Here is a 23311-nt window from a genome sequence, read left to right on the forward strand (position 1 = left end):
CTAGAGGAAGACCAGTGATGGACAGAGGTTGGGGAGGGGGCTTGACCACAAGGTGGGGCGGGCAGCCCAGCGACTTGAGCTGATGCTACTCGGAGTATCTGTGTGTCCAGACTCGCAGAACTACACACCAGAAAAGTGGATTTCATTGTATGTAAATTTTTAAATAAGTTTTGAAATCTGGAAGAGGAAATGAAAAAACTAAATAACTTTCATGAACGTACAATAACAGAAAAGTAGATTAAAGCCAAGGAAGGAGGAGGAGAAGTAGTCACACCTTTTCTCAGGATGGAGAAGGTGGAGCTCCGGTTAGAACTTGATCTTTTCAGGAACATTTCAAATGCGGAGGACCAGGAAAAAGAGCCCTGTGCCCAGCCAAGTCGGAACCCTCCCTGGCTCTTAATCGTTTTTCCTTTGTTGGCCAATTTTTTTTTTTTCATAACAGACCAACTTAATATAATGCCGGCCTTGAGAATATTTTTCTTTCGTGTGACTGTGTTTAGTCTAAATGGAAAGGAGATAGAACTGTTGGTTCCGCTCCTGGTCTGTGCCACGGACGCTAAGAGGTCCCTCTCAAAGGCCGCCCGCCCGGTGGATCATCTCGGCGGGGAGGCCGATGTTTGGAAGGCCAGGCACGGTGTTTCCGCTCACTCTTCCCTCTGGAGGCTGTGTTTCCCGGGCTGCTGGCTGTCCCTGGACGCAGGGCGGTGACAGAGACAGGGTGTCACGACATAGTCTCCACTGCGCACGTGAAATGACCTAAGAATACAACCTAAGAGAACTAGTGAGAGGTTGGCATGTGCAACTCACACGTGAAAATTAATAGTCTACAACTGAGCCCATAAATATTGGCCGCAAACTGTTTTCATTACCAATCGTCTTTTTTTTAAATTAATTTTTATGGGAGTAGAGCTGATTTACAATGCTGTGTTAGTTTCAGGTGTACAGCAAAGTGATTCGGTTATACATATAGGTATATCCACTCTTTTTTAGAGTCTTTTCCCATCTAGGTCATTACAGAGTACTGAGTAGAGTTCCCTGTGCTCTACAGCGGGTCCTTATTATCTATTTTATGTATAGTAGTGTGTATATGTCGATCCCAGTCTCCCAATTTTTCCCACCCACCCACCCTTTCCCCTTGGTAACCATCAGTTTGTTTTCTACATCTGTAACTCTATTTCTGTTTTGTAGATAAGTTCATCTGCACCCTTTTTTAGATTCCACACACAAGCGATATCATATGATATTGTCTCTGTCTGACTTACTTCACTCAGTATGACAGTCTCTAGGTCCATCCACGTTGCTGCAAATGGCGTTATTTCGTTCTTTTTTATGGCCGAGTCGGATTCTTATAGTCTCAGTGACTCCAGAGCTGTCTCCTGTTGTAGCTGTCACTTTCTAGTCATGTAAGCACAGCCTGGGGCCGCCCTGGGTGAGAACTCATGATGACGTCAAGGCTACTTGACAACACTCTGGTTGTTGATACTGTTTCCATGCTGTCAGCTGCTCAGTTAGAAAGAGCGTTTCATTGTCTCACACGTATGGGAGCTTGACAACCAGAGCCCCAGAATCGGCTTCTTCCAGCCCATTCCTTGGCCGCCATTTCTGCTCCCTGCGGCCCTCAGCTCATCCACACCACCCACCTCCGCCCTTCTTGGAGAACAAGAGGCTTAGGAAATCCAGTCTGTCTGTTAGGCAAGGGTTCATCTTTAGGCAAATGAAATGTACTTATTGCCACAAAGCGCAGAGGCAATGGAAGGCCTTTCCAGAAAACCAGCTTTTCCGAACCGTGCCAAGGCAGATCACATCCAGACTTTAAAAAGCTCAACCTCGTGTTGGGCTAAAGCCATTGTGTTCGACTGCCCATGTGCTGCCTATTTTTAGAATAAGGAACAGTTTTCAGACTTACTGGTCCTATGGATGGAGAACAAGAGAGAATCTATCTTTCCTTTGCTTTAAAATGTGAATCTTTCCAAGTCAAATCATTTCAGATAAACTACTCAGTAGCATCTTATTACAGGTGACACCCTCTGTATTTGTTTTTTATGAAAGCCACATGTAATGGAAGCCTTGACATCCTAGGTGTGTCTTTTGCTACTGAATCTGGTTTGGTCCTGACCCACTTCCACCCCTGCCGTCCTGTGGGCTGTGGGCAGGACGGTCCTAATTCCTGCCAGGATCATGTTCATATAGACCAGCTTCCACACAAGGAGAGCTCCGTCTTGGTTTCTTCAGATTTTTTCATTTCACAGGCAGACATTTTTAAAAAACACCTTGCTAGATGTTTTTAATACGTCATTTTATAAGCATCCTCTCTTCTTCCACTTCTAAATAATATCTATTTTATAAATTCACTTGTAAGAATGTACTAGAAGGAAGGACTTTGTCCTATGCAATCTGCCTGTGAACTTCAGAGATGGTCTTCTTAATCTTGGCCTTCACCAGACCCCTTTTTTGTTGTTTGTTTGTTTTTAAGTCAAGTTTACTGAGGTATAATTTACATACAATTCCGTGAATATTGGCAAATATGTCCAGCCGTGTAACAACCACCAACGTCATGATATAAAACAGGTCCACGACCCCAGAGTTTCCTTGTGCCCTTTGTAGTCTGTCCTCTCCCTCCGCCCCCAGGCCTGGCACTCAATTCTCTGCTTTCTGTCTCTAGAGTGTCACCTAAATGGGATAATAGCACAGTATCGCATGAACAGGACGAACAGAACACAGCCTTTGTGTCTGGATCCTCCGCTGAGTGCAGTGCCTTTGAGATTCACCCTCACCGTCGTGCACAGTGGATGGCTTCTTCTTTTTTTGTTGCTAAGTAGTATTCCATTTCATGAATGGACCATGGTTTGTTTAGCCACTGATGGAGACTCAGGTTGTTTCCATTTTTCAGCTGAAATAAGTTGAACCACTGGGAACCATTGCCTAAAGGTCTTCTAGTAAGTGTGTGTTTGGCTTTAGCCGCTCGGGTCTGTGTCCCCAGCAGTGATGAGACTTCGGCTTCTCCGCATCCTTTGCAGCACTTGGCGTTGCCAGTTTTCTCTGTGTGGGTGTGTCAGCCATTCCAGCAGCCGCAGCTACACCTTCTTCTGGATTTAATTTGCCTTTCCCTGATGACCAGTGGTGTTTAACCCCTTTCACATGCCTGTTTTCCATCTGTACCTCTTCTGTGTTGAAGGGTCTGTTCAGATCTTTTACCCATTTTTTCAATCAGGTTGTTCTTTTCCTTATTATTGATTTCTGGGCACTCTTTCTATATTCTGTGTATGTGTCTTGTGACTGTTGCCCTCTCAGCGTGTGGCCTGCTTTCTATTTTAAATGGTATCTTTTGAGGATCAAATGTTTTAATCTTATCAACTTTTTGTCTCTTATGGCTTGTGATTTTCATGTCTTATCAAAGCAACCTTTGCCTAATCCAGTCACAAAAATTCTTCCCTATGCTTTCTTCTAGAAGTATTACAGTCTTAGCCCTTACATTTAGGTCTGCATTCCATTTTGACTGATAAATGTTTGTCTGTGGAGCCAGGTGAGGGTCAAGGATTGTTTCTTGACATATGGATGTTATTTCCCTTCTATCAACACTCGCCCTACAATCTGTGTCAAATAATTTTGGAGAGCAGGACAGCAGGAATCCCAGGAGGCCATGTAATTCTTATTGAGGAATAAGTGAAATCTTTTATTTGGAAGAGCACCCAGGGCAGGACTGATGTTTTGTTATATATTAATAAGAAGCTAAGGGAAAAGGTGGCAGAGTTACCATCAGCTCTGTCTGTTTTGCCTGGAGTAGGCAGTTGGCCATATTTACTGATAGTTATTATATATGTAATATATACAGTTCAATACTAACCTTCACATTATCATTAGCTTGGAAGAGGGCGTGACTTCACTCTGCCAGGTGATCAGAAATTGCTCACCAATGCTAATGATCATCCCTAAGAAAGGTGACTGATTCTAAAATTTAGACGAACACATTATTTTCCTGAATCCTAAAAAAAAGGTCCTTTCAGCCTTTTGGGCCATTTGGTGTGTTCTCACATATGTGTGAACAGCTCATGGAATGAGCTGGGACTTGGTCTGGAATCCCCTGAAGGTCACAGAGAACCACAGCATTGGAAGGAAGGGCCGGGAAGGCCGAGGAGGGGAGGGGCCGCCAGGGGATGGAGAGGATGTGGGTGTCTGGAGGAGCGCCCGGAGCCCATAAAAGGCGAGACAGGAAGAGTACACTTAGGAAGGAGAAGGGATTTCCTACTATTCAGATGTTGGCCAGGAAGGCATGAAAAGCTTATTCTTATTCTACCAGGAAAGTACTGTACCGTAGATTAAAAATCCTGATGTGCAGTGAAGCAGGATTGATCCTTGGAAACGTTTCTCTTTATCGTTCCCCTTTTTACTCCCTTTCCCAGCGGGGGTGTTAAGGCTAGTAAGCTGGATGGCAGCGGGCACCTCCTTGGGGTTGTCTGCACGTGAGGTGTGATTTCTCGGGGCCTTGATTGGTCATATCCATCTTCTACCTTTATTTTAGAGGCTGAAGCTGCAGAGGTCTTCAGCATGTGCACAGATCTATTTTGCCCCCTTTCTCAGAAGTGAAAATTCCAAGTTCATGAAAGCTTAGTAAGTGTCTCGGGACTTGAAGTGCATTCCCTCCACAGTAGCGGTATTTAAGCAATGTGCGCTCAAGCCTGGACTCATACCCTCAGCCCGTCCAGACTCCGGCTTCCAAAACTAACCCTGGACGTCCCACGCATCCTCCAGGAGTGATGTCCGAAAGGGAGAGGCCGTGTGCACCCCTCCATCCAAACAGTGGCCAAAGTTGGTTCCTTCTTGCAATTGCACTGAAGCATGACACCAAAAAAACTTTGTTAGAAATAGTCTTCAACAAACATAACTATTAGATTTTCCTCTGCCCAGCTCAGGAAGCCCGACCTCTCTTCTGAGATGCAACCTCATGCCTAAGAGAGTTTTCGTATGAAGACATACCTGCCTCCTTCCATGAAAACTTCAGGAGGGGAAGGAGGGTGGGTGGGGTCGTGCAGGGATTCTCAGACTTCACTGTGCAAAGAACCCGCCTGGGATCATGGTCAGTGCCGCCCCGGGAGGGCTGGGTGGGCCTGAGAATCTGCATCTCCCGCAAGTTCCCAGGTGGCGCTGATGCAGCTCATGGACCTCGACTGGAGCAGCAAGGGGGGCGTGGAAGATGGACTCCACCCGGGCCCAGACCTAAATGCATCAGTCATCCCTAACCCTAACCCTCCAGACCCCGGTTGTCTCCCCTCTCAAGCGGGGGCGACGCCTACTTCATGCCCTTGTCCTGGGGGCAAAAATGAGAGAAACCATTTTCTGAACCCTTTCGTAGCGCTTCATCCCAGAAGATACAGGAGTACAGGATCCTCTCATTATCCCGTTTCCTAGGAAGTGATACATCTATACGAATCAAGTTCTCTGTGGGCGGGGGGCAGAGCACATGGGCTTTACAGCTCCTTTCCAAATGTCTGCTGGCTTTTGAGAAGTATTTTGTGGAAATACTTTTGTCAAGTATATTGCAGGAATTTTAGGAGCTTTAGAAATTTATGCAAAGACAGTTAAGCTACAGTCCTACTCTTTCTGGGGTAATTTTTATTTTTAACATCACTTATCACAAAAAGAGAGGAAGAGATGGAAATAACTTTTCCGATCGGGACTTTTCGTCTGAGGCTGGAAGTCGATAAGGATGATGATTAGTACAGAGGAAAATCCTTTTTGTTACTAATCATTCCAGCTGCTCTTTGCAAACACCCTAGATGCCCTGGTGGGCAGGATATCCTAGGGGAAATCTCGTCCCTGATGACCAAAGCATGCATACCAAGGTCCTCAGACCTTGACATAAAGGTCCTTTTAGTCCCAGCAACGCAGGATTTGCGCTGAGACAAGACTGAGGGACCAGTCCTGGAGGACGAGGGAATAATTCAGATTCCCTCCAGGCTCTTCCTGGCTTCTCCCTAGAGCCGAAGCTGGAGGGGATTTTGTGAAATGTTTCATCTGTCAGAAGCTCAAGATGAGCTCTTCAGAATGACACCATTTTCACACCCTCTAGGATATATATTTTTTTAATGGAAAATAACAAGCATTGGTGGGAAGGTAGGGAAATTTAGGACCCTCACGCACTGCAGGTGGGAATGTACAATGGGGCAGCCGCTGTAGAAAACAGTGTGGCACTCTCTCCCTCAGACAAAGTTACCGTGTGATCCGCCATTCCACTCCGAAGTATAGACCCAAAAGAGCTGAAAGCAGGGACTGAAGCAGATAGTGGTGCGTGCACGTTCACAGCAGCGCCGTCCGCAACAAACGAACTGGTTTATCCGCACAGTGGAATCTTATTCAGCCATAAACGTGGATAAAGTACCGACACGTGCTACGACATGGATGAACCTCAAAAACATTATGTTAAGAAGCCAGACACAGAAGGTCATATATCATACATATGATTGCATTCACATGAAATATCCAGAATGGGTAAATCCCATAGAAACCAAAATCAGATGGGTGGTTACCAGAGGCTGGAGGTTAGGGGGATGAGAATGATGGTAGTGGGTATGGGATTTCCTTTGGGGTGATGAAAGTATTTTGGAGCTAGATAGAGGTGACGGATAGAGGACATTGTGAATCTACCTGAAGCCACTTTAAAATGGGTAGTTTTGTGGTATGGGAATTTCACCTCCATAAAAAGAAAAAAGTGAGAGCGTGTTCCAGAAAAGGAAAGGCTAGAGTTTTATTCCCAAAGTCAGACTTCCCATCCAAGAAACAAAAGTTGAAAAGAAGTTTACTGACAATGGCAGGAAAATCAGACCATGATGTCATTAGTCACTCTCCCCATCAAAGGGAATCAGGAAAGGTTAACGAACTCGAGACAAGGTGAGGCTTTTCCTCATTAAGACGCACGTATCCCATTTGGGTTAATGGGAGACGGTCCCTCTTCGTTGGCGCTAGACAGTCATCCCCTGGAAGAGATGTAGATTATGGGCAATAAAAATGACAGTACTAATGAGGAACATTTTATCCCCCAAAGGCTGCTCCCTGTAAACACTAACAAACTAGGGGCCTCCAATAGTGAGGGGAATTCTGAGGCTTAGAGGCATGGTCTGCAGTCACAAACAAAACAGAAATGAGCACAGCTGAAGAAGAGCCATAAAAATCTGAATCAAAGCATGTTTATCCCCAAACTTCCAACAAATGTAGCACACCAAGACCTTCGAAAAGGATAAGCCTGGGATGTCATGTGTCCAAGGTCAGGGCTACCCGTCTTGTACCACAATCCTCCTAACCACTTTTTTCACGTTCTCCAAAGATTCAAATACGCTGGCTTTGCCGTGACACACGATGCGTGTGGTCAGGCTACCCCAGGGGAGCATCCGCTGGTTTCTGCACCGACTGGCCTCTCTGGAACTCGTGCGGGGAGAGCAGAGAACCTACCACCCCTAAAGCGCTGACCTGGCCCTGAGGGAGCCCCAAACTCCCCTTTGTCTGAGGAGGCAGGGGGCCCAAGCTTTGGGGCAGGTCTCAGCCGTCAAGCGGGATCTTAATCTCCATCTGTATCCTCCACCCCGAAGACAATTATTTACTGCTCCCTCCATGCCTGGGGTCCAACATCTAAAGGGAGGGGCAGCGTGGGGAAGATAATGACATTCAGAGGCAGGGTCTCTCCCCGCGCCCTTCCCTCCGATTCTGTCTGTGACATGAAGGCCGCACCTCACGCTGCATCTGAAGTTACTCCCTTCCTCTCAGTGGTGTGTGACGTTAAGGACAGATTATAAACATTCTGCAAAGACAGACAAACGTCTTAGCTGCCCAGTTTATATAAGAAAGGTTCTTTACAGGCAATGAAAGAGAAGACTAGAAATACTGACTCAGAAGCCCCTTCATCTAAAGGCAAGACCAGCATTTGAAGGGTGAGAGCAAATGGGCCTTGGCAGAGAAAGGCTGTGTGTGATGAATAAACAGCAGACTCACTCGTTTAAGGAGGAGTCAAGCCAGAGTTAGTTGGTAGGGGATTTTTTTTAATTTGGGCTAACCTGGGAGGTTCATTAAAATATAACAGTATTGCATAAGCACAGGAGATTTTTATGGCCGTGAAACTATTCTTTATGATACTGTTATGTTGGATACACACCATTATACTGTCATCAAAATCCATAAAATGTACAATACAAAAATTGTACCCTATTACAAATCTTGGACTTTACTTAATAACATATTGGTTCATCAGTTGTGATAAATTTACCACACGAATGCAAGCTGTCAATAATAGAGGAAACTGTGAGGGAATGGGGGGTATTTGGAGGAGCAGAGGGGTATCTGGGCGCTCTGTAGTTTCTGCTTAATTTTTCTGTAAACCTAAAACTGCTCTAAAAAATCAAGTCAATTAATTTAACAAAAAATATTAATATATAACTAATGCATAAATTAGTTCCAATGAATGATAAGAGAGCTAGAACCCCCTTTTTAATCTGTTTATTTTGATTGTGGCAAAACATGCGTAACATAAAATTTACCATCTTAATCATTTTTGTACAGTTTGATGGCATTAAGCGCGTTCACATTTTGTGCAAACATTATCACCATCATCTCCAGAACTTTTTCATCTTTCAAAACTGAAACTCTGTCCCGATTAAACTCTAACTGCCCTTTCCCCTCCCCCAGCCCCTAGTCGCCTGTATTGTACTTTCTTCTCTCTGAACGTGACTCCTCTAGGGACCTCATGTTGGTGGAATCAGACAGGATTTGTCCCTTTGTGGCTCATTTGACTCAGTGTAATGTCCTCAGGGTTCATCCATGTTGTAGCCTGTGTCAGAATTTCCCTCCTTTTTAAAGTGAATAATGGTCCATTGTGTGGATAGACCACATTGTGTTTATCCATCATCCATCAGTGGATACTTTGCTTCCACCTTTTGGCAATTGTGGAAAATGCTGCAGTGAACATGGGTGTAGAAATATCTGTTCAAGTCTTTGCCGTCGATTCTTTTGAGTATTATCCCAGAAGCGGAATTGCTGGGTCACAAAGTAATTCTCTGTTTAATTTTTTGAGGAACCACCATGCTCTTTTCCACAATGACCTACATTCCCACCAACAGAGCACAAGGGTTCCAGTTTCTCCACATCCTGGCCAACATGTAATTTTGTCTCTTTTTTTTTTTTTTAAATAATAGCCATCCTCATGGATACGGACGTACATTTTATATATTTCGGAAACCTTTTCTTTTTTTCCTCTGTGTGTGTGTGTGTGTGTGTGTGAACAGAAGGAGAGATTCTCTAATCACTTAAACATTCGGGGACCACTTTGATAGCTGGATGCCAGTTCCATTTCCATACCTATTGTATGCATTATACTGAGATGGAGAGAAAATCTTAGAGATCTGTTTGACACTTTCTTTTATACTGAAAGGACTTTTTTTTTAAAAGCCAAGTAAGTTTATTCTTTCATCCCAACCCAATATTAGCATTTCACAATAACATCACTTTAGTCATTCAGGATCATTTTTTTCTCACATTTAATGTTTTTCCCTTTGAACTCTGTGGTTTCTTTCTTAGCCAGGAATCGCTTTGTGGTTCTCGTGGCGGAAGGTGGTGGTTCGCATGTCATGTTCTCTGAAGATTATAGCTCTTTAAGAATGATGAGTGTAGCTTCAAAAGCAACACGGTTGAAAATGCTCATGCATGGTTGTGAATTGTGGAAACTGAACATGTGTTGTTTCTACAGGGCCAGCCAGGGCCAGTGGGCCCGCAGGGGTACACCGGGCCCCCCGGGTTACAAGGGTTCCCAGGACTGCAAGGCCGCAAAGGTGACAAGGGTGAAAGGGGGGCTCCCGGGATCACAGGACCGAAGGGAGACGTGGTACGTACAGTAACTGTCGGTATTTCTCTCTCTGTTTGAAGGGTGGAGGCGTCTTGGCCATCATTAAGTCTGTTTGCCTTCTTTACAGGGAGCCAGAGGCGTGTCTGGATTTCCTGGTGCCGACGGAATTCCCGTAAGTTTTTCATAAGATTAGAGTTTTAAAACACTGTACACGTGCAAAACAATACGTTTATGACTTACAGACACATGTCTCACTAGTCCCCCTTTCTTGTTTATAACAAAAAACTTATGGGGCTACATGTGCATATTTTTTTCTCGTGGAATCCAGTCAAACATTGGACAGATTGTTTGCTTTGTAAACGTCCTTCTGGACCTGGCTTCCGAATTGAGGCTACTTCGCTAAAACTGGACACTGCTTTGTAGTAAAAAGCGGCAGTGTAGCATAGACGTGCTATACAGAGCCAGGCTGAACGTTTTGTTTGAACTCCAGAACCACCTGAATATAAAGCAGTCCAGCCAAGAGCGGGGCTGTCCTGAAGCTTGTGCAGCGTCTCAAATTCTTGGTAGTTACTGCACATAAATGGGAAGACGAAAGGCATGCTTTGTCCATGAGAAAATCTCAAAATGCAATCAAATGTGTTTTTCTAACCCAGTTTACTTTACTTCTTGTGGCATAAGAAAATAAACAAAGCAGCCTGACTCACAGCCTTCTTCACGGGACCCGGGAGCAGATTTCCCAGGGCCGGCTTCCTGCGGATCCCAGCCTCCGGGATAAATGTGTTTATCGCGCGTTTAGACCTGCCCCATCCCTCTACCGCTGAAGTTTAACGACATCTGCCACTGGAACCTCACACACACGCAGATGTCTGCGCCCTTACCCTACACACATGTTGTCTATCACCATGCTCTACACGCATGCGCATGCACACGCGCACGCGCGCGCACACACACACACACACACACACACACACACGGAGAGAGAATCCTCAACCCCCCCAGGCTACACAAGTGGGGCTGATCCATCGCAGGAGAAAAGGGAGAGGGCATGAGTGGACAGCAGCCACAGGGGATTCATGCTTTTCCTTCAGATCTTCAGCTCCGCCTTCAAGGAGACTTTTGCAGCAGGAGGCGGAGCTAAAGAAAGGAAGCCACACTCGCCGAGACGTGAGACCTACATGGCTGGTAATCCTCAGTGTCACCTCAGCGAGGGCTCAGACACACATCGGTGACAACACACAGCTGTGAGCAAATAAGGAAATAACTCTCACATGAGTCAGAACCTTGAGAAATTGGCAGAGTTGAAGAATCCGCAGCTTTCAAGGGTTAAACAAATAACAGAAGTATTCTCCTACCAACTGCCTCAAACGAAATCGCCCATTTTTAACCTACTTTTTTGGACTCGTTGGATCATTCCTCAGTGTGGTCTTCTGGAAGTAGAAGTCTGAGCTTTCAATGGAGCGACATTATGGGAAAATATTGTAACTAATCTGTATCATGTTTTCATTCGTTTTTCCACTTCATACTCATTTAATATCAGAAGCAAATGTTTTGCAAATTAGGGAGGAAATAGTCGTCATAGGGAGGGGTGATCGTGGTGTACAGATAACGGGTCATTTTCTACAGAATGTCAGGGCTGCTAAAGACAGTCTCCTTAACTGCCGAAGTCTGATAGATGCTCCAAAGTAAGTTAATGTAAATGCCACTTGAGGTATATAAGCGCCTAATGAACGCAGAGTATGAAGGACCTGACAGTTTTAGCTGTTTAGAAGTCGAATATAGAAAGTGATGTGCAGTAAATCTAAGAATTGTGTCGTACAGAAATGGACCTAATGAGATGTTGAACACAAGAGGGACATTTAGCTCAACAGAATTGAAATTTTTCTTTGAAGGACAATTTCAGACTAAGACCAGATTGACATGCAATTTCAAATGACTTAGATCGATTCTAAGCGAGTCAGAAAGACCAACAGCAGACGGGTAATTCAGGAGGAGAGTAAGGAACTCAGTGGCACATTTTAATGAAAGCATCACAGAATCATAACCGCCATGAGGAGAACACCTGCAGAGCTTGATTTCTGAATTTGAAGGTCAGCTTCTTGAGGCCCCTAAAAAAGAGGCCTTTACGTCGAAGACCAAAATGCTGCTGGCTCTCCAATACCAGAGAGATTGTGTCTCGTGATTTACAGGGACAGTCAGGGTTTCTCTGGCCCACCAGAGGGTTGACTGAAAAGCCTGCTGGATCTGTTATCTGATGGCACCAGTGAAAGCAATGGCCCTGAACATCGGAAGCAAAGAAATGTGCAAATAAAAGAAAAATTCTATTTCTCTTATTGTATTTCTTAATATCATTCAGGGTACAGGCACTCTGTGTAGGGCTTGTTCATTTCCTTTGAAACTTTCCAAATTTCTCAAGGTAAACCTGAAACACAGCCCACTGGCCTGAAAAATCACTCTGGAATAATATATTTGGCCTATTATCAAGAAAACCAAAATTTTAAAGAAATTGTACAATAAGAAATCATATATCTAAACATCTATTGTGTAAAGAAGCAGCAAAACAGGCTCTGGTCTCGTAGTCCATAAACTGTAGAGTATTAACCTGACCCCTCCATGTCTCCAGAACCAGATTCATGCGGTTGAGACGCCCAGAGACCTAGCCTGACCCCGAGTTACACGAAAGACACATGTGATCGCATTGCCTTCCTTCCCCCACCTGGCATCCCAGAACACCTGACTTGCTTTCTAGTCATGTCTAAAATCTAAAAAGTCGTGTTCCTGAAGACGACAATAAGTCAATTGACTTACTGAATGAAGAAAGTCAGTAAGGAAATCAGTTCTTCTACCTGCCGCTAAGTCACTGATGAGATCCCTCTGCAGGTGTGACTCTTACCCATTGATGAAGTCCCTCTGCAGGTGTGACTCTCACCCGTTTAGGACGTGGGTCTGTCCAGCTCCATCTAGAATTCGGTTGGGCACAGCTGACCCTTGCTATCCCCGAGCAGCATCTGCTTCTAGAGTGTTTTCTAGAATTTTTCAACCTACCCTTTTCTGTTCCTGCTAAAACAGCCCTCCCTGCCGCCCAAGGAAGCAAAGCAGCAGAAACCCCAAGATGGTTGACATCTGACCAAACCCCGTGGGAAACAGAACTCTGTTGTGCAGGCCCCTCTGCTGCTTAGAAGGACACCTGTGTGCCCTTGATGACTTAGTTCTTCATTCACTCATTGGTTCATTTTGAGTTGTCTTGGCGCTTGGATTCATGCCAGGGACATCTCTTCTGAGAAGATTTTAAGCTGTTTCATCACACTTACATGAAAACTAAACCCCTGCGGGCTGAAGACTCACTCGCTTGTCTGTTTCCAGGGACATCCTGGCCAAGGCGGGCCCAGAGGACCGCCTGGCTACGACGGCTGCAACGGGACCGTGGGTGACGCAGGCTACCCGGGACCCAGCGGCCCTGGCGGCTTCCTCGGCCCCGCTGTGAGTATGGGAACCGCTCGGGCTAGTCCACCGGTCGGCTCTGGAATCTGCGTGGTGGAAACACGTGAAAGGTCTCGCTTTCAGGAGGCCCCGCAGAGGATGCCTTTGAGAAACTGTCTTAGCAAAGCTCTCAGAAGAGGGTGAGCTGCCTCCAGCTCGCAGGACGGTGATGGGGGGCGGGAGCCCAGGCCAGGCCTGCCTTTACACCCCGGGGAACCATGGCTCCCCGCCCTTGGTTAGTGGTCAGGATAAAGCACACCGCCCCTGCTGAGGCTGGCTTGATGATACCCAGGCGCGCTGTTCCTGCATCCAGATAACTCCCTGTTCCGATTCATTCTTTAAGCGTTAGGTAGAAAGTAATGGGTTTGGCTTATGTGGTTCACTCCTGCAGCCTCCTAAGTGTTTCTTCATCTTCTCCCATGCTCCGATTCAAATAACAGTGAATAATAGCGGAATCGTGGAACTAAAATTTTAAAAAGCTTAAACCTTGACAAAATTCTCTATTAGTCGTCCTCTTTATTAGATTCTAACATCCTTTGTGACATGAGAGAACAATGACGTTCTCCGGGATATACAAGATAGACTTTATTTTTCGTAATGGAAGAACTTCCATAGAACGATCTATTTTGTGGCTTCATTTAATTTCTAGGGTCTTTGCAAAGAATCTTGAAATATTTTTCGGCATTCTATTGCTACCCTCTTACCACCAGTATATTGCAAATTCAGGGTTAAACTAACATTTTTTAGCAAAACTTTTTATTTTAAAAAAACATTTTAAGGTGAGGGAAGGGCAGTCATAACACCCGTCATTGCGTCTCCCCGAGGCTGATGGATTTCTGGTCACACTCACACCTCCGCCCTCCAGCTCCTCCTCCACTGGCTGTTTCTTTTTCATGTGATTCAACTTTTCCATAAGCTACATTGCATTCTATTCTATTCTAATATCATAGCTTTCATGATCAATAAATATAGCCATCACTTTAAAGTATTGATTTTATATGTAGGTATTAAAACACGTGTATATGTGTATGTACGTACTCACACATCGTGTATATTTGACACAATTCCATTTTTAAAGGATGACCCAGTATCTCTCCCACGAATGGTGCTTCAGCGTGAAATGTGTTGATATTTTAGCACATAAATGCCAAAGAAGACACAGAGTGGTATTTTTACAAAGAAAAGGAACGGGGTGGTAGAGGAAAGGATTTGTTTACTGAACCTTCACTTGGGTTTCTGAAAGTAATTTAAATCCTATAGAGTATTTCCATTTTAACTGTAAGAAAGATGCTATTGGGTAAAAATGAAAGTAAAACTCTCACCCTTGTGGTTAAGGTAGAGATTGGTGTTCAGAATAACCGGAATTGGCCGTGAGGAGAGCTAGACATTGCCTATAAAAGGCAACATGACATCATCCAAATACCAGTCCTTGCACTGAATGCTAATGGACTGTTTTCTTCGTTTTTCTTCCTATGATACATGTGCTAATTTAGGGGCCCCAAGGACCCAAAGGGCAGAAAGGCGAGCCCTACGCTCTGTCTAGTGAGGACCGCGACAGATACAGGGTAAGTCGGTAGAGGTGGGGCGTGACCAAGCGCCCCAGTGTAAATTCGCGGTTAACAAAGTGAATTTCCAAGTGAGCTCTGGAATGGAGGGATGCAGAGAGGGATGGAATAGCCCAGGATCATGACTGATTTGAAATTCTCTTATTGCCCTCCAGGCTGTTGTCAATCTTACACTAACTGTGGGCACACTCGTCCCACACTCACAACACCCCAGATACCTGGGTGATTAACATCACCAAGTCCTGAGATGGCAGATACACTTTATATGCTTATTTCCAACATTGCAATAAAATGTCACTAAACCTACAGATGCCTAAATGCTAAAATTCTTAACACTATTTCTTCTCACTTAGGGGGAAGCTGGAGTGCCCGGATTGGTCGGTTTCCAGGTAAGCGTTCTTTTTATTAGAGAACAGACGGAGCGAAAGTTGAAGAACTCTGGACTCCACGCCCCAGTCTGCCTCTGCTAACAGCCTTCTCTGGTTGCCTGTCCTTAGGGGCCTCCCGGCCGCCCAGGGCCCGTGGGACAGATGGGTCCGGTTGGAGCTCCAGGAAGAGCAGTAAGTACCAGGCTCGTGTGCTCACCCTTGAGGTTGTCAGGCATCCTCTGGAGATGCAGCTCCTTCAATTGCAGACGCTGGTGAAAGCCTCACGATACAACCTGATGCTTGTGGTCGCCAAGACCAGACAGGTCGTCCTTTGTACACGTTGCTGACATCAAGGTTGAAGAATGAGAACTCAAAGTGTGTGGTCATCAGATCACTGCCAACTAGGTCAAATTTTGACCTGGTGCTGGCCGGGCGCCGTTCCAGTCATGCACGAGCTCTCCCAGCACCACATCTGACCAGCTGACAAGGGCCTGTCATCCCTGGCAAGGCAGACCAGGGTCCAATCGGTCGATAAGGAAGAAATGGGCTCTGCTGGACCTGGCCATTAGAAGCAGGGCCATCGCACCTGGCATGGCCATTAGAGCAGGTGTACCACACCTGGCATCGCCATTAGAAACAGGGGTGCCACACCTGGCATGGCCATGAGAGCAGGTGTACCACACCTGGCATCGCCATTAGAAACAGGGGCGCCACACCTGGCATGGCCATTAGAGCAGGTAGGCGCACTGCACCTGGGCACAGCCATCATAACAGGTGAGACATTGGACACCAATTAACAAAGTGGCCCCTGTGCCCCACCTGAGTGGTGGTCTACAGGTGTTCCCGCCTCCTGCAAATCAAATAATAGAGTGAAGTGCGACAGGACAAATCCCTGGGTGAAGGAGGGCCTGCTTCGAGGAGGGGAGGGGAGGGGGAAGGAGAGTCCCAGGGCCCGGCCGCCTCAGGCCCTTCCCACTGCACAAAGGACCAGAAGATGAACTGGCTCCTTTAAGGTGTCTGACTCTCTCCTTCCCCTCATTTTTTGTTAATAAACAAACAGGCCTTAAATTACTCAAAGAGAGCTTTTGACCGCAGGGGAGAGAGCCCTTCTCAGAGGAAACCACCGCTCAAGATCGAGGCAGCTGTGGTGTCAGCTTCTTACAGACACTGAGAAACAGTGGACACACATGTCTGGGAAGATGCAGTCACACCAACAGTCGGGGGTGGGAGCACTCATTCATTCCCTTCTAATTGTCGATAACAAGATAATAATAATAATTGATCATGTTTCTACAAAGCACAGTTCCCTGGTGCCATGACAGTCATTTATCCAAGCAGCCCTCTGGCTGGGAGAGATTTGGCCAAAGGGAATGAGATGAGGCTTATGTGACAAGATGCCCTTTGCTCTCCTGCACACCCAGCTGTCGGCTTACAGCACACGTGCCACAGGGCTTGGGGGTGTCATGCTTTACGCACACAGTTCAGGGAAGTGTGAAACAGCAGATCGTACCCGCTGGGTCCCTAGCCGAGGTGACAGCTTCAGGGTCTTTGTATGAACCATTAAAATCTCCCACAGCCCCCTGCCCTGTCCACGTATTTGTACTTCAACACAAATTGCTCTTCTAAAGCATTTTGAAAACTTTTATCCTAAGTGTGGTACTGACGCTGAATGCTTTGCAGAAAGACATATGGTGATGTTGGCAGGCGGATTCTCAACCCTGCGGAGTGGCCTGGATGTCAATTAATTCAGTCTGTGCACATTTGCTGGCCCACCAGCAGAAAGTGCAGGACGGTGCCCTGGGGGGAACCGCAGAGGAAGCCAGGAGAAGCCGTCTCTGGAGTGACGGGGCCTGGGACCTTGCAAAGGGATCAGAGCAAACATGAGTAGGACAGGGGTCAAGTCAAAAGCCTGAACTCAGAAAAGCAAACCAGAAACAGCTGTGTGTGGACAGCCAGCAAATCCTGAGAACTGGGCCTGACCCCCGCCCTCTCCCCTCCAGCCCTGCCTCCCCGCCGAGACAAATGTGTTAGAAACCTCTATACATACTGCCCGGTGTTCTAAATATACAGTGAGTGGCTTTCCCAGAGCTTTCCAGCAGATGTTATCTGGGTCCTGGGATAAAGAAAACAGTTTACAAATGTCTTTGTATTTGTGCAGGGACCCCCTGGACCCCCTGGACCAAAAGGACAGCCAGTAAGTTGGTGGGGGGCGGGATGGTGAGGGAAAGGGGAGGGGGGCCTTACGTGTTTGTGTATGTCCTTCTTGACCATGGAACTACTTGGTTGACGGCTATACTGTTTATCTCATGATGCGGACCGTTTTGTAGGGTTTTAAGACAATGTTATAAACTCCAAGGATAAATCCAGTGGTGCACCTGGATGGTCACATGAAGTAATTAAGTGGATGTATTGAATGGCTTGTTGCTTGCAACTCACATAGCATTCCTGTGGTTACATGAATGTCCAACTGGTGGTGAATGTTTGATGAGAAACGTAGACTGGAACAAATTAGGGGCAGCTCGTGCTTATCCATGTGTGTTCATTTACAAGAAGGGACAAGATGATGCCATAGTTGTGTAGGGAGCTGATGGCATTCTTCTTACCTGGATACAGGTAGGTCCTACCACAGTGTGATGTCCGCTTCTAGGGATGTGTTTGGTGAGTTTCAAGCCAGGCTCAGGCCCAGCGCTATCCTGTTTTCATCAGAGAAAGATGAGTCAGCTGGCTGGAGCACAGTAAAGTAGGTGGCTTGTTGGAACCTGGCGACAGAATTAGGGTTTAACGTGACCTGGGAAAGGTAGATAAATGCCCAAGACAAACAGTAGGAGGTTGGCGAGGGGAGTATTTGGTTGAAACTCAACGTGAGTCAGAAATATTGGGCTGCCGTTATGAACTTTTCAGAACCATTCTGTGGCCTGCATGCGGCCAAGGACATCTCCCAGCCTGCCCATTCCCAGGCCTGCCCCACGGAAACCCCATCTCTGTGACCGCCTGGGGACCTTGGCTGTCGCCACCTCACCCCCAGCTCCCATCACCTCTGACACAGCTTCCAGCTGCGGCTGGAGCTCATTAGGGCTGCTGCCCCCACCGCCGGGCTCCCCACTGTCCGGCAGCCTGGAGCAGGCTGGGAACGGCCCAGCGCCAAGAGAAGCGGATGTAGGACGCGGCGGCTGAGCCCCAAGGTCGCCTCACATCCCCACTTGGCTGCAGCACAAACGGCCCTCACCCTCCGCCCGGTCATTTCCTGGTGACTTGGACTCCGGCTCGTGAGGCAGGGGGACCTCGGGGTCCCAAGCAAATCACATTCTCATCTAGCCTGGCTGCGTTTCTGTGCTTTGATTTCAGCTCCCAGCCAGGTGGGAAAGAAGCAAAGGAAAAGCAAAAATTAATTAAAGGCTTTGTTTTTATTTGCAGAAACTCTCTGGGCATCGGAGGGGGGTGGGCGGTCTGGTGCAGAGACAGATCAGATAGGGCCCCGCAGGATCCTCTGTCTCCATGGGAAGGTAGAGGCCCTGAGAAGGAAGCAGAGCTGCTGGGAATCAGAGAAGAGAGGACTTTCTTACTTACGGCATCGTGTCCGGTCAGCCCTCCCACGCACGGCAGCTCCACTCATGAAGCTGTCAAATACTTACTAGGTCGCCGGCCTAGCTTTGCCTCTTAAGCAAAAAGGAAGATGAAAAGTTTGGCTAAACCCCAAGAGCACCATCCCCTAAGATCATTAAAAGGGTAGGAAATCTTTCTGTGAAATTAGGATTATTTAACCAAAATGAGAAAGTCTGAGGCAGAGGAAAGTATGAATCATGATCTTCAAATGTGGGATCCAAGGCAGGAAATGGCTGCTTTCTGAGTCCAGAGGGGCCAGAACCCAAGGAAACGCTCTGCGACCCTAACCTGTAGAGTCGGTATACGCGGGATTAAGAGTCAGGAGGACCTCGGATCAGACCTGAGCTCTACCACTTGTTCGCTGTGAGGCTTTGGTCCAAGGGTATGACACTTTCCCCATCTGTGATGCCCGAACTCATCGTGTGGTGCAGAGGATTAAAGGAGAGAGAAGCAGTTAGCAGGGGCCCTGGACTGTCAAAGCCCAGGACCACGAGTAGGGAATCAATAATAGGCAACTTCCTGGTCAGCAGGATTTGAACAATAAAATATATTTCAAAAAGCAAGTGGCAAAGTGTTCCCAAGGGTGACAGAATAACTGTTCTTAGTCCACTGTTTTTGAGGTTTTGCTTAAAGTACAAAATACAAATTTCTTAAAAGCACGGCTGTATTAAAACACTATCATTTTTATGAACCGCAGAGTTTTTGTCGCTTAAGGTTTAATCTCAGTGAATGCTCAGAACCCACTGTGAGGTGCCACTTTCTGTAACTGGTACAGCATCCCGATTTGCTCCTGTTCATTTTATGTGATATCTGGAATGGACTCAAATGTTTATTACACGGTTTATATATGGAAATAGCAAAAGAAAAGACATTAATTCTCCTTTTGTGTCAATTAGTTCCTGGGAGCTGAAGCCAGAATATTATGCAAGGATAGTTATCCAGTAATGTTGCAGATACATAGATATTAGGTTTCTTTTTCTAAAAAAAAAAAAAAAAAAGTAATTTTATTTCACCGTGATTATTGACTTTAAACTTACAGAAGCCATTTATCTTTCAGGGCAACAGAGGACTTGGTTTTTACGGAGAAAAAGGAGAAAAGGTAAAGGAAACTTAATAGATTGAATTAGGAAATATTGACAGATCATTTTAACGTCTTCGTTTTATGCTGTTGTCTTGAGGTGCTCTGCAAACAGACCCTTTGCAAAGGAAACAATCACTGTAAAGTGTCAGGTTACCAAACAGGCGCCAGTGGTGGTTATGGATCAGTAAGACTGTAAAAGCCCTGGACCTCTGACGCAGACGTAACTTCAGCCGTCTTCAGCAGCTAGAAAGTAAAGGCATTTCCCTGTGGTGTCCTCTGACATGGGGCATCCAGAGGAGATTGAGGAAGGCAGAACAGCAGACAACGTGGAGCCAGCTCAGAGGCCGGGGGCCGTGGGCAGCTCAGGGGCTGGGGGCGTGGCCGGCTCAGGGACCAGGGGGCGTGGCCGGCCCGGGGTTGGGGGCGTGGCCGGCTTGGGCTGGGCTCAAAGGCAGGAAAGAGGCCACGTGGACTCTTGCAGTTCCCCACGGTGCCAAGGTTCAAAGGCGTCGTGGCCTTTGAGAGGAGCCCCTGAGATCAAGTGTGTGAGAAGCTCAGCTGGGGACCCACAGCCGCAAGCAAAGCCTCGCCGCACGCAACCCACTCCATTCACTGCAAAACCTGAGTGCCCATCGCCAAGCAGATTTGTTCCCTTGGCCTCGCTGTTCGGGCATTTTCACTTTGCTTCCCATTTTGCTTTTTGACCAGACAGCAGACTCAGTGCAATCCCGTACTGCTCAGGTGTGACAAGGAAAGACTTTCTTCTTTGTGTGAATTCCATAGGAAAAAATCACAAAAGAAAAACATTGGAAGATCCAAGTTCATAAAAATTGAAACTCTTGTATGATGGAATATAAGAAAATAGTAAGATAACGAAGAAAGAAGAAAAGTCTGGGAAGAAGTCATCGGGCGGAAAGGAGAATAGTCACATTAGATAGAATGAGAATGAAGTTAATGTCTATAATCCACAAATATTAACAAAATAGTAATAAAAACATCAGGGCCCCCATAGGTAAAGGGGAGATGAACAGTTTTAGGTATTTTTTAGCTGTAATATTAGCAGACATTCAGAATATACTGTGAAGTGCCACTTTCTGCAGCTAATACATCATCTCAATTTGCTCCTGTTCATATTATGTGATATCTAAGCTCAAATCTGTATTATATAGTTTATGTGTGAAAATAGCAAAAGAAAAGGCAGTAACTTCCTTTTTGTGTCAATTAGTTCCTGGAGGTGAAATCAGCATATTACACAAGGATAGTGGTCCAGTAATGTTACAGATCGAAGGTTTCACCACCTGTGCATCACATACAAAAGCGTTTCTCGATAATGATTTAAAAAAGCTAATTAAAGCAACCCTGAGATATTATACTTATTAAAGATGCTGCTCTTTATTGTATAAAAACCCCCTTAACTGGTGAAGTAGTGGTGAAACTGGACTGGTCTTTCATTTCTTAGGCATTTCTTATGTCTTGGTACCAATCTTAGAAAGCAGTAGCATAACACATAGCAAGAACCACCAAGACATTTAGCCTCCAGACCTAATAATTTCCTTGTATAGAAATTCATCGTAAGTAGATAATTCCACAGAAGCAAATGCAGCCCCAAATTGTGACCAGCCTAAACAGCTTGTATGCATAAATTCTAAGTGATTCTTTTTTTTTTTCTTTTTTCTTTCTTTCTTTCTTTATTTTTGGCTGCGTTGGGTCTTCGTTGCTGTGCATGGGCTTTCTCTAGTCGCAGTGAACGGGGACTACTCTTTGTTGCGGCGCGCAGGCTTCTCATTGTGGTGGCTTCTCTTGTTGCAGAGCACAGGCCCTAGGCATGCGGGCTTCAGTAGTCGCGGCTCGCGGGCTCTAGAGCGCAGGCTCAGTAGTTATGGCGCACGGGCTTAGTTGCTCCGCGGCATGTGGGATCTTCCTGGACCAGAGCTTGAACCCGTGTCTCCTGCATTGGCAGGTGGATTCTTAACCACTGTGCCACCAGGGAAGTCCCCTCTAAGTGATTCTTAATGCAAGTAGCAATCAAATAATTTTACCTTACGATTATTTTATTCTATATATGATTTTTATCTTATGATTATAACACTATAAAATTGGTGTACATGTGTTAAGTAATACGCAAGATAAAAACAGCAGTTTGTGGTGGGATTGTGCTTTTATTCAACCTTGATCGTGTCTTTTCAATTTAAAGACAACTGCTTTGCTAAACCATTCACAGGGCGACATGGGACAGCAGGGACCCGGTGGGATTCCACCAGACAATAGTTACGTCGAGAGGCCCAAAAATGATGTGATCCTCCCAGAGCAATATAAGGTAAAGGGACTTCAGCAAAATTGATGTATTCCCAGTTGATCTAAAAAAAGGAGGAGAAAAAAAGGTAACTTTCTTTGCTCTTATTCAAACAGTCACATTCAAAGTGGAAAAGCCCTCACCGCCAAATTGGCAAATTATGCATGAAAGCACTGACCACAGTCACACAGGTGTATCGGTACATCACTGTAAATAATTATGATGAATTTGAAACAGCACGAGAATCCATTTAAAAATCTCAGATCTGTCCTAAGTCTCTAGTACAGGCATAGTTAGGGGTCAGAGCGCAACTCAATGCCGGGCTATGGAGCTATCTGAACAAATGTTGTATCGGCAAAATAAAACCTACTTTTAGGTAGGTTTTGCCGACATGGAACAAACATCATCATGGGCTTTTTGGGTCAAAGTCAGTTTTCTGACTCATAGTTTCTGTTAATGTTTTGTTTGATTACAAGCATACTCTTGGAGTCTAAATAAAAATTAACACCCTTCTGTACCACTCACTCACTCAGACAGACCACTTACCCTTCCTAAGCCTTCGGGTTCCCTTGTGCCTAATGAAGACCGAAGCACTGACCTGGTAGAATACTGACCTCACAGGGCTGCAGAGCGGAGACCCGCTGGGTGAAACGCACCATGAAAGGTCACGGGAACCAAAGTAAAGATCCCAAGTGTAGAACATGATTCCTGTCTCTCAGGTATCTGTCAGGGTGGGGCGTGGGTGCTGAGTCACGGATAGGAGAGCACAGGCTGGACCCCGGCCATGGGAGAAGTCAGTCTGGGCAGCTGTGGCTGTTATGAGCGACCTGACCGTTGACAAAAGTGGCCTGGGAGTTGGCTGATGTGAGGCCAGACGAGGCGGTTATGTGTAAGAAGGGGCGGCTATGTACCAGTTGAGCTCAGAGCAGGCCGTCCCCGGACAACCAGGCAGGAGGGGGGCCCTCCACAGAGTCATCGGGGTGGATCCAGGAGGGACTTTGGCTCCTGGGGGTGACCTGACCATCAGCAAGATAGAGCCTCTGTCCAATTTCAGGACAGGAGCCCAGGATGGAGTGAGGCCAGAGCAGATTTGATTCATGC

At 46.1% G+C, this 23311-nt stretch overlaps 1 protein-coding gene across 1 annotated transcript in view; it reads left to right on the plus strand.

Annotated features, from left to right (window-relative positions):
- The window catches only part of COL4A2 (collagen type IV alpha 2 chain), a 176507-nt gene that overhangs the window by 104972 nt on the left and 48224 nt on the right, over window positions 1-23311 (plus strand). The window contains exons 5-13 of the mRNA XM_068526966.1: window positions 9728-9862; window positions 9951-9995; window positions 13184-13300; window positions 14794-14865; window positions 15219-15254; window positions 15363-15425; window positions 17392-17427; window positions 19894-19935; window positions 22139-22234. Coding sequence (XP_068383067.1) covers window positions 9728-9862; window positions 9951-9995; window positions 13184-13300; window positions 14794-14865; window positions 15219-15254; window positions 15363-15425; window positions 17392-17427; window positions 19894-19935; window positions 22139-22234 — 642 coding nt within the window. The remainder of the gene's footprint in view (window positions 1-9727; window positions 9863-9950; window positions 9996-13183; window positions 13301-14793; window positions 14866-15218; window positions 15255-15362; window positions 15426-17391; window positions 17428-19893; window positions 19936-22138; window positions 22235-23311) is intronic.

The sequence above is a fragment of the Eschrichtius robustus genome, chromosome 18, assembly GCF_028021215.1.
Source record: "Eschrichtius robustus isolate mEscRob2 chromosome 18, mEscRob2.pri, whole genome shotgun sequence".
NCBI classification, from domain to species: Eukaryota; Metazoa; Chordata; class Mammalia; order Artiodactyla; family Eschrichtiidae; genus Eschrichtius; species Eschrichtius robustus.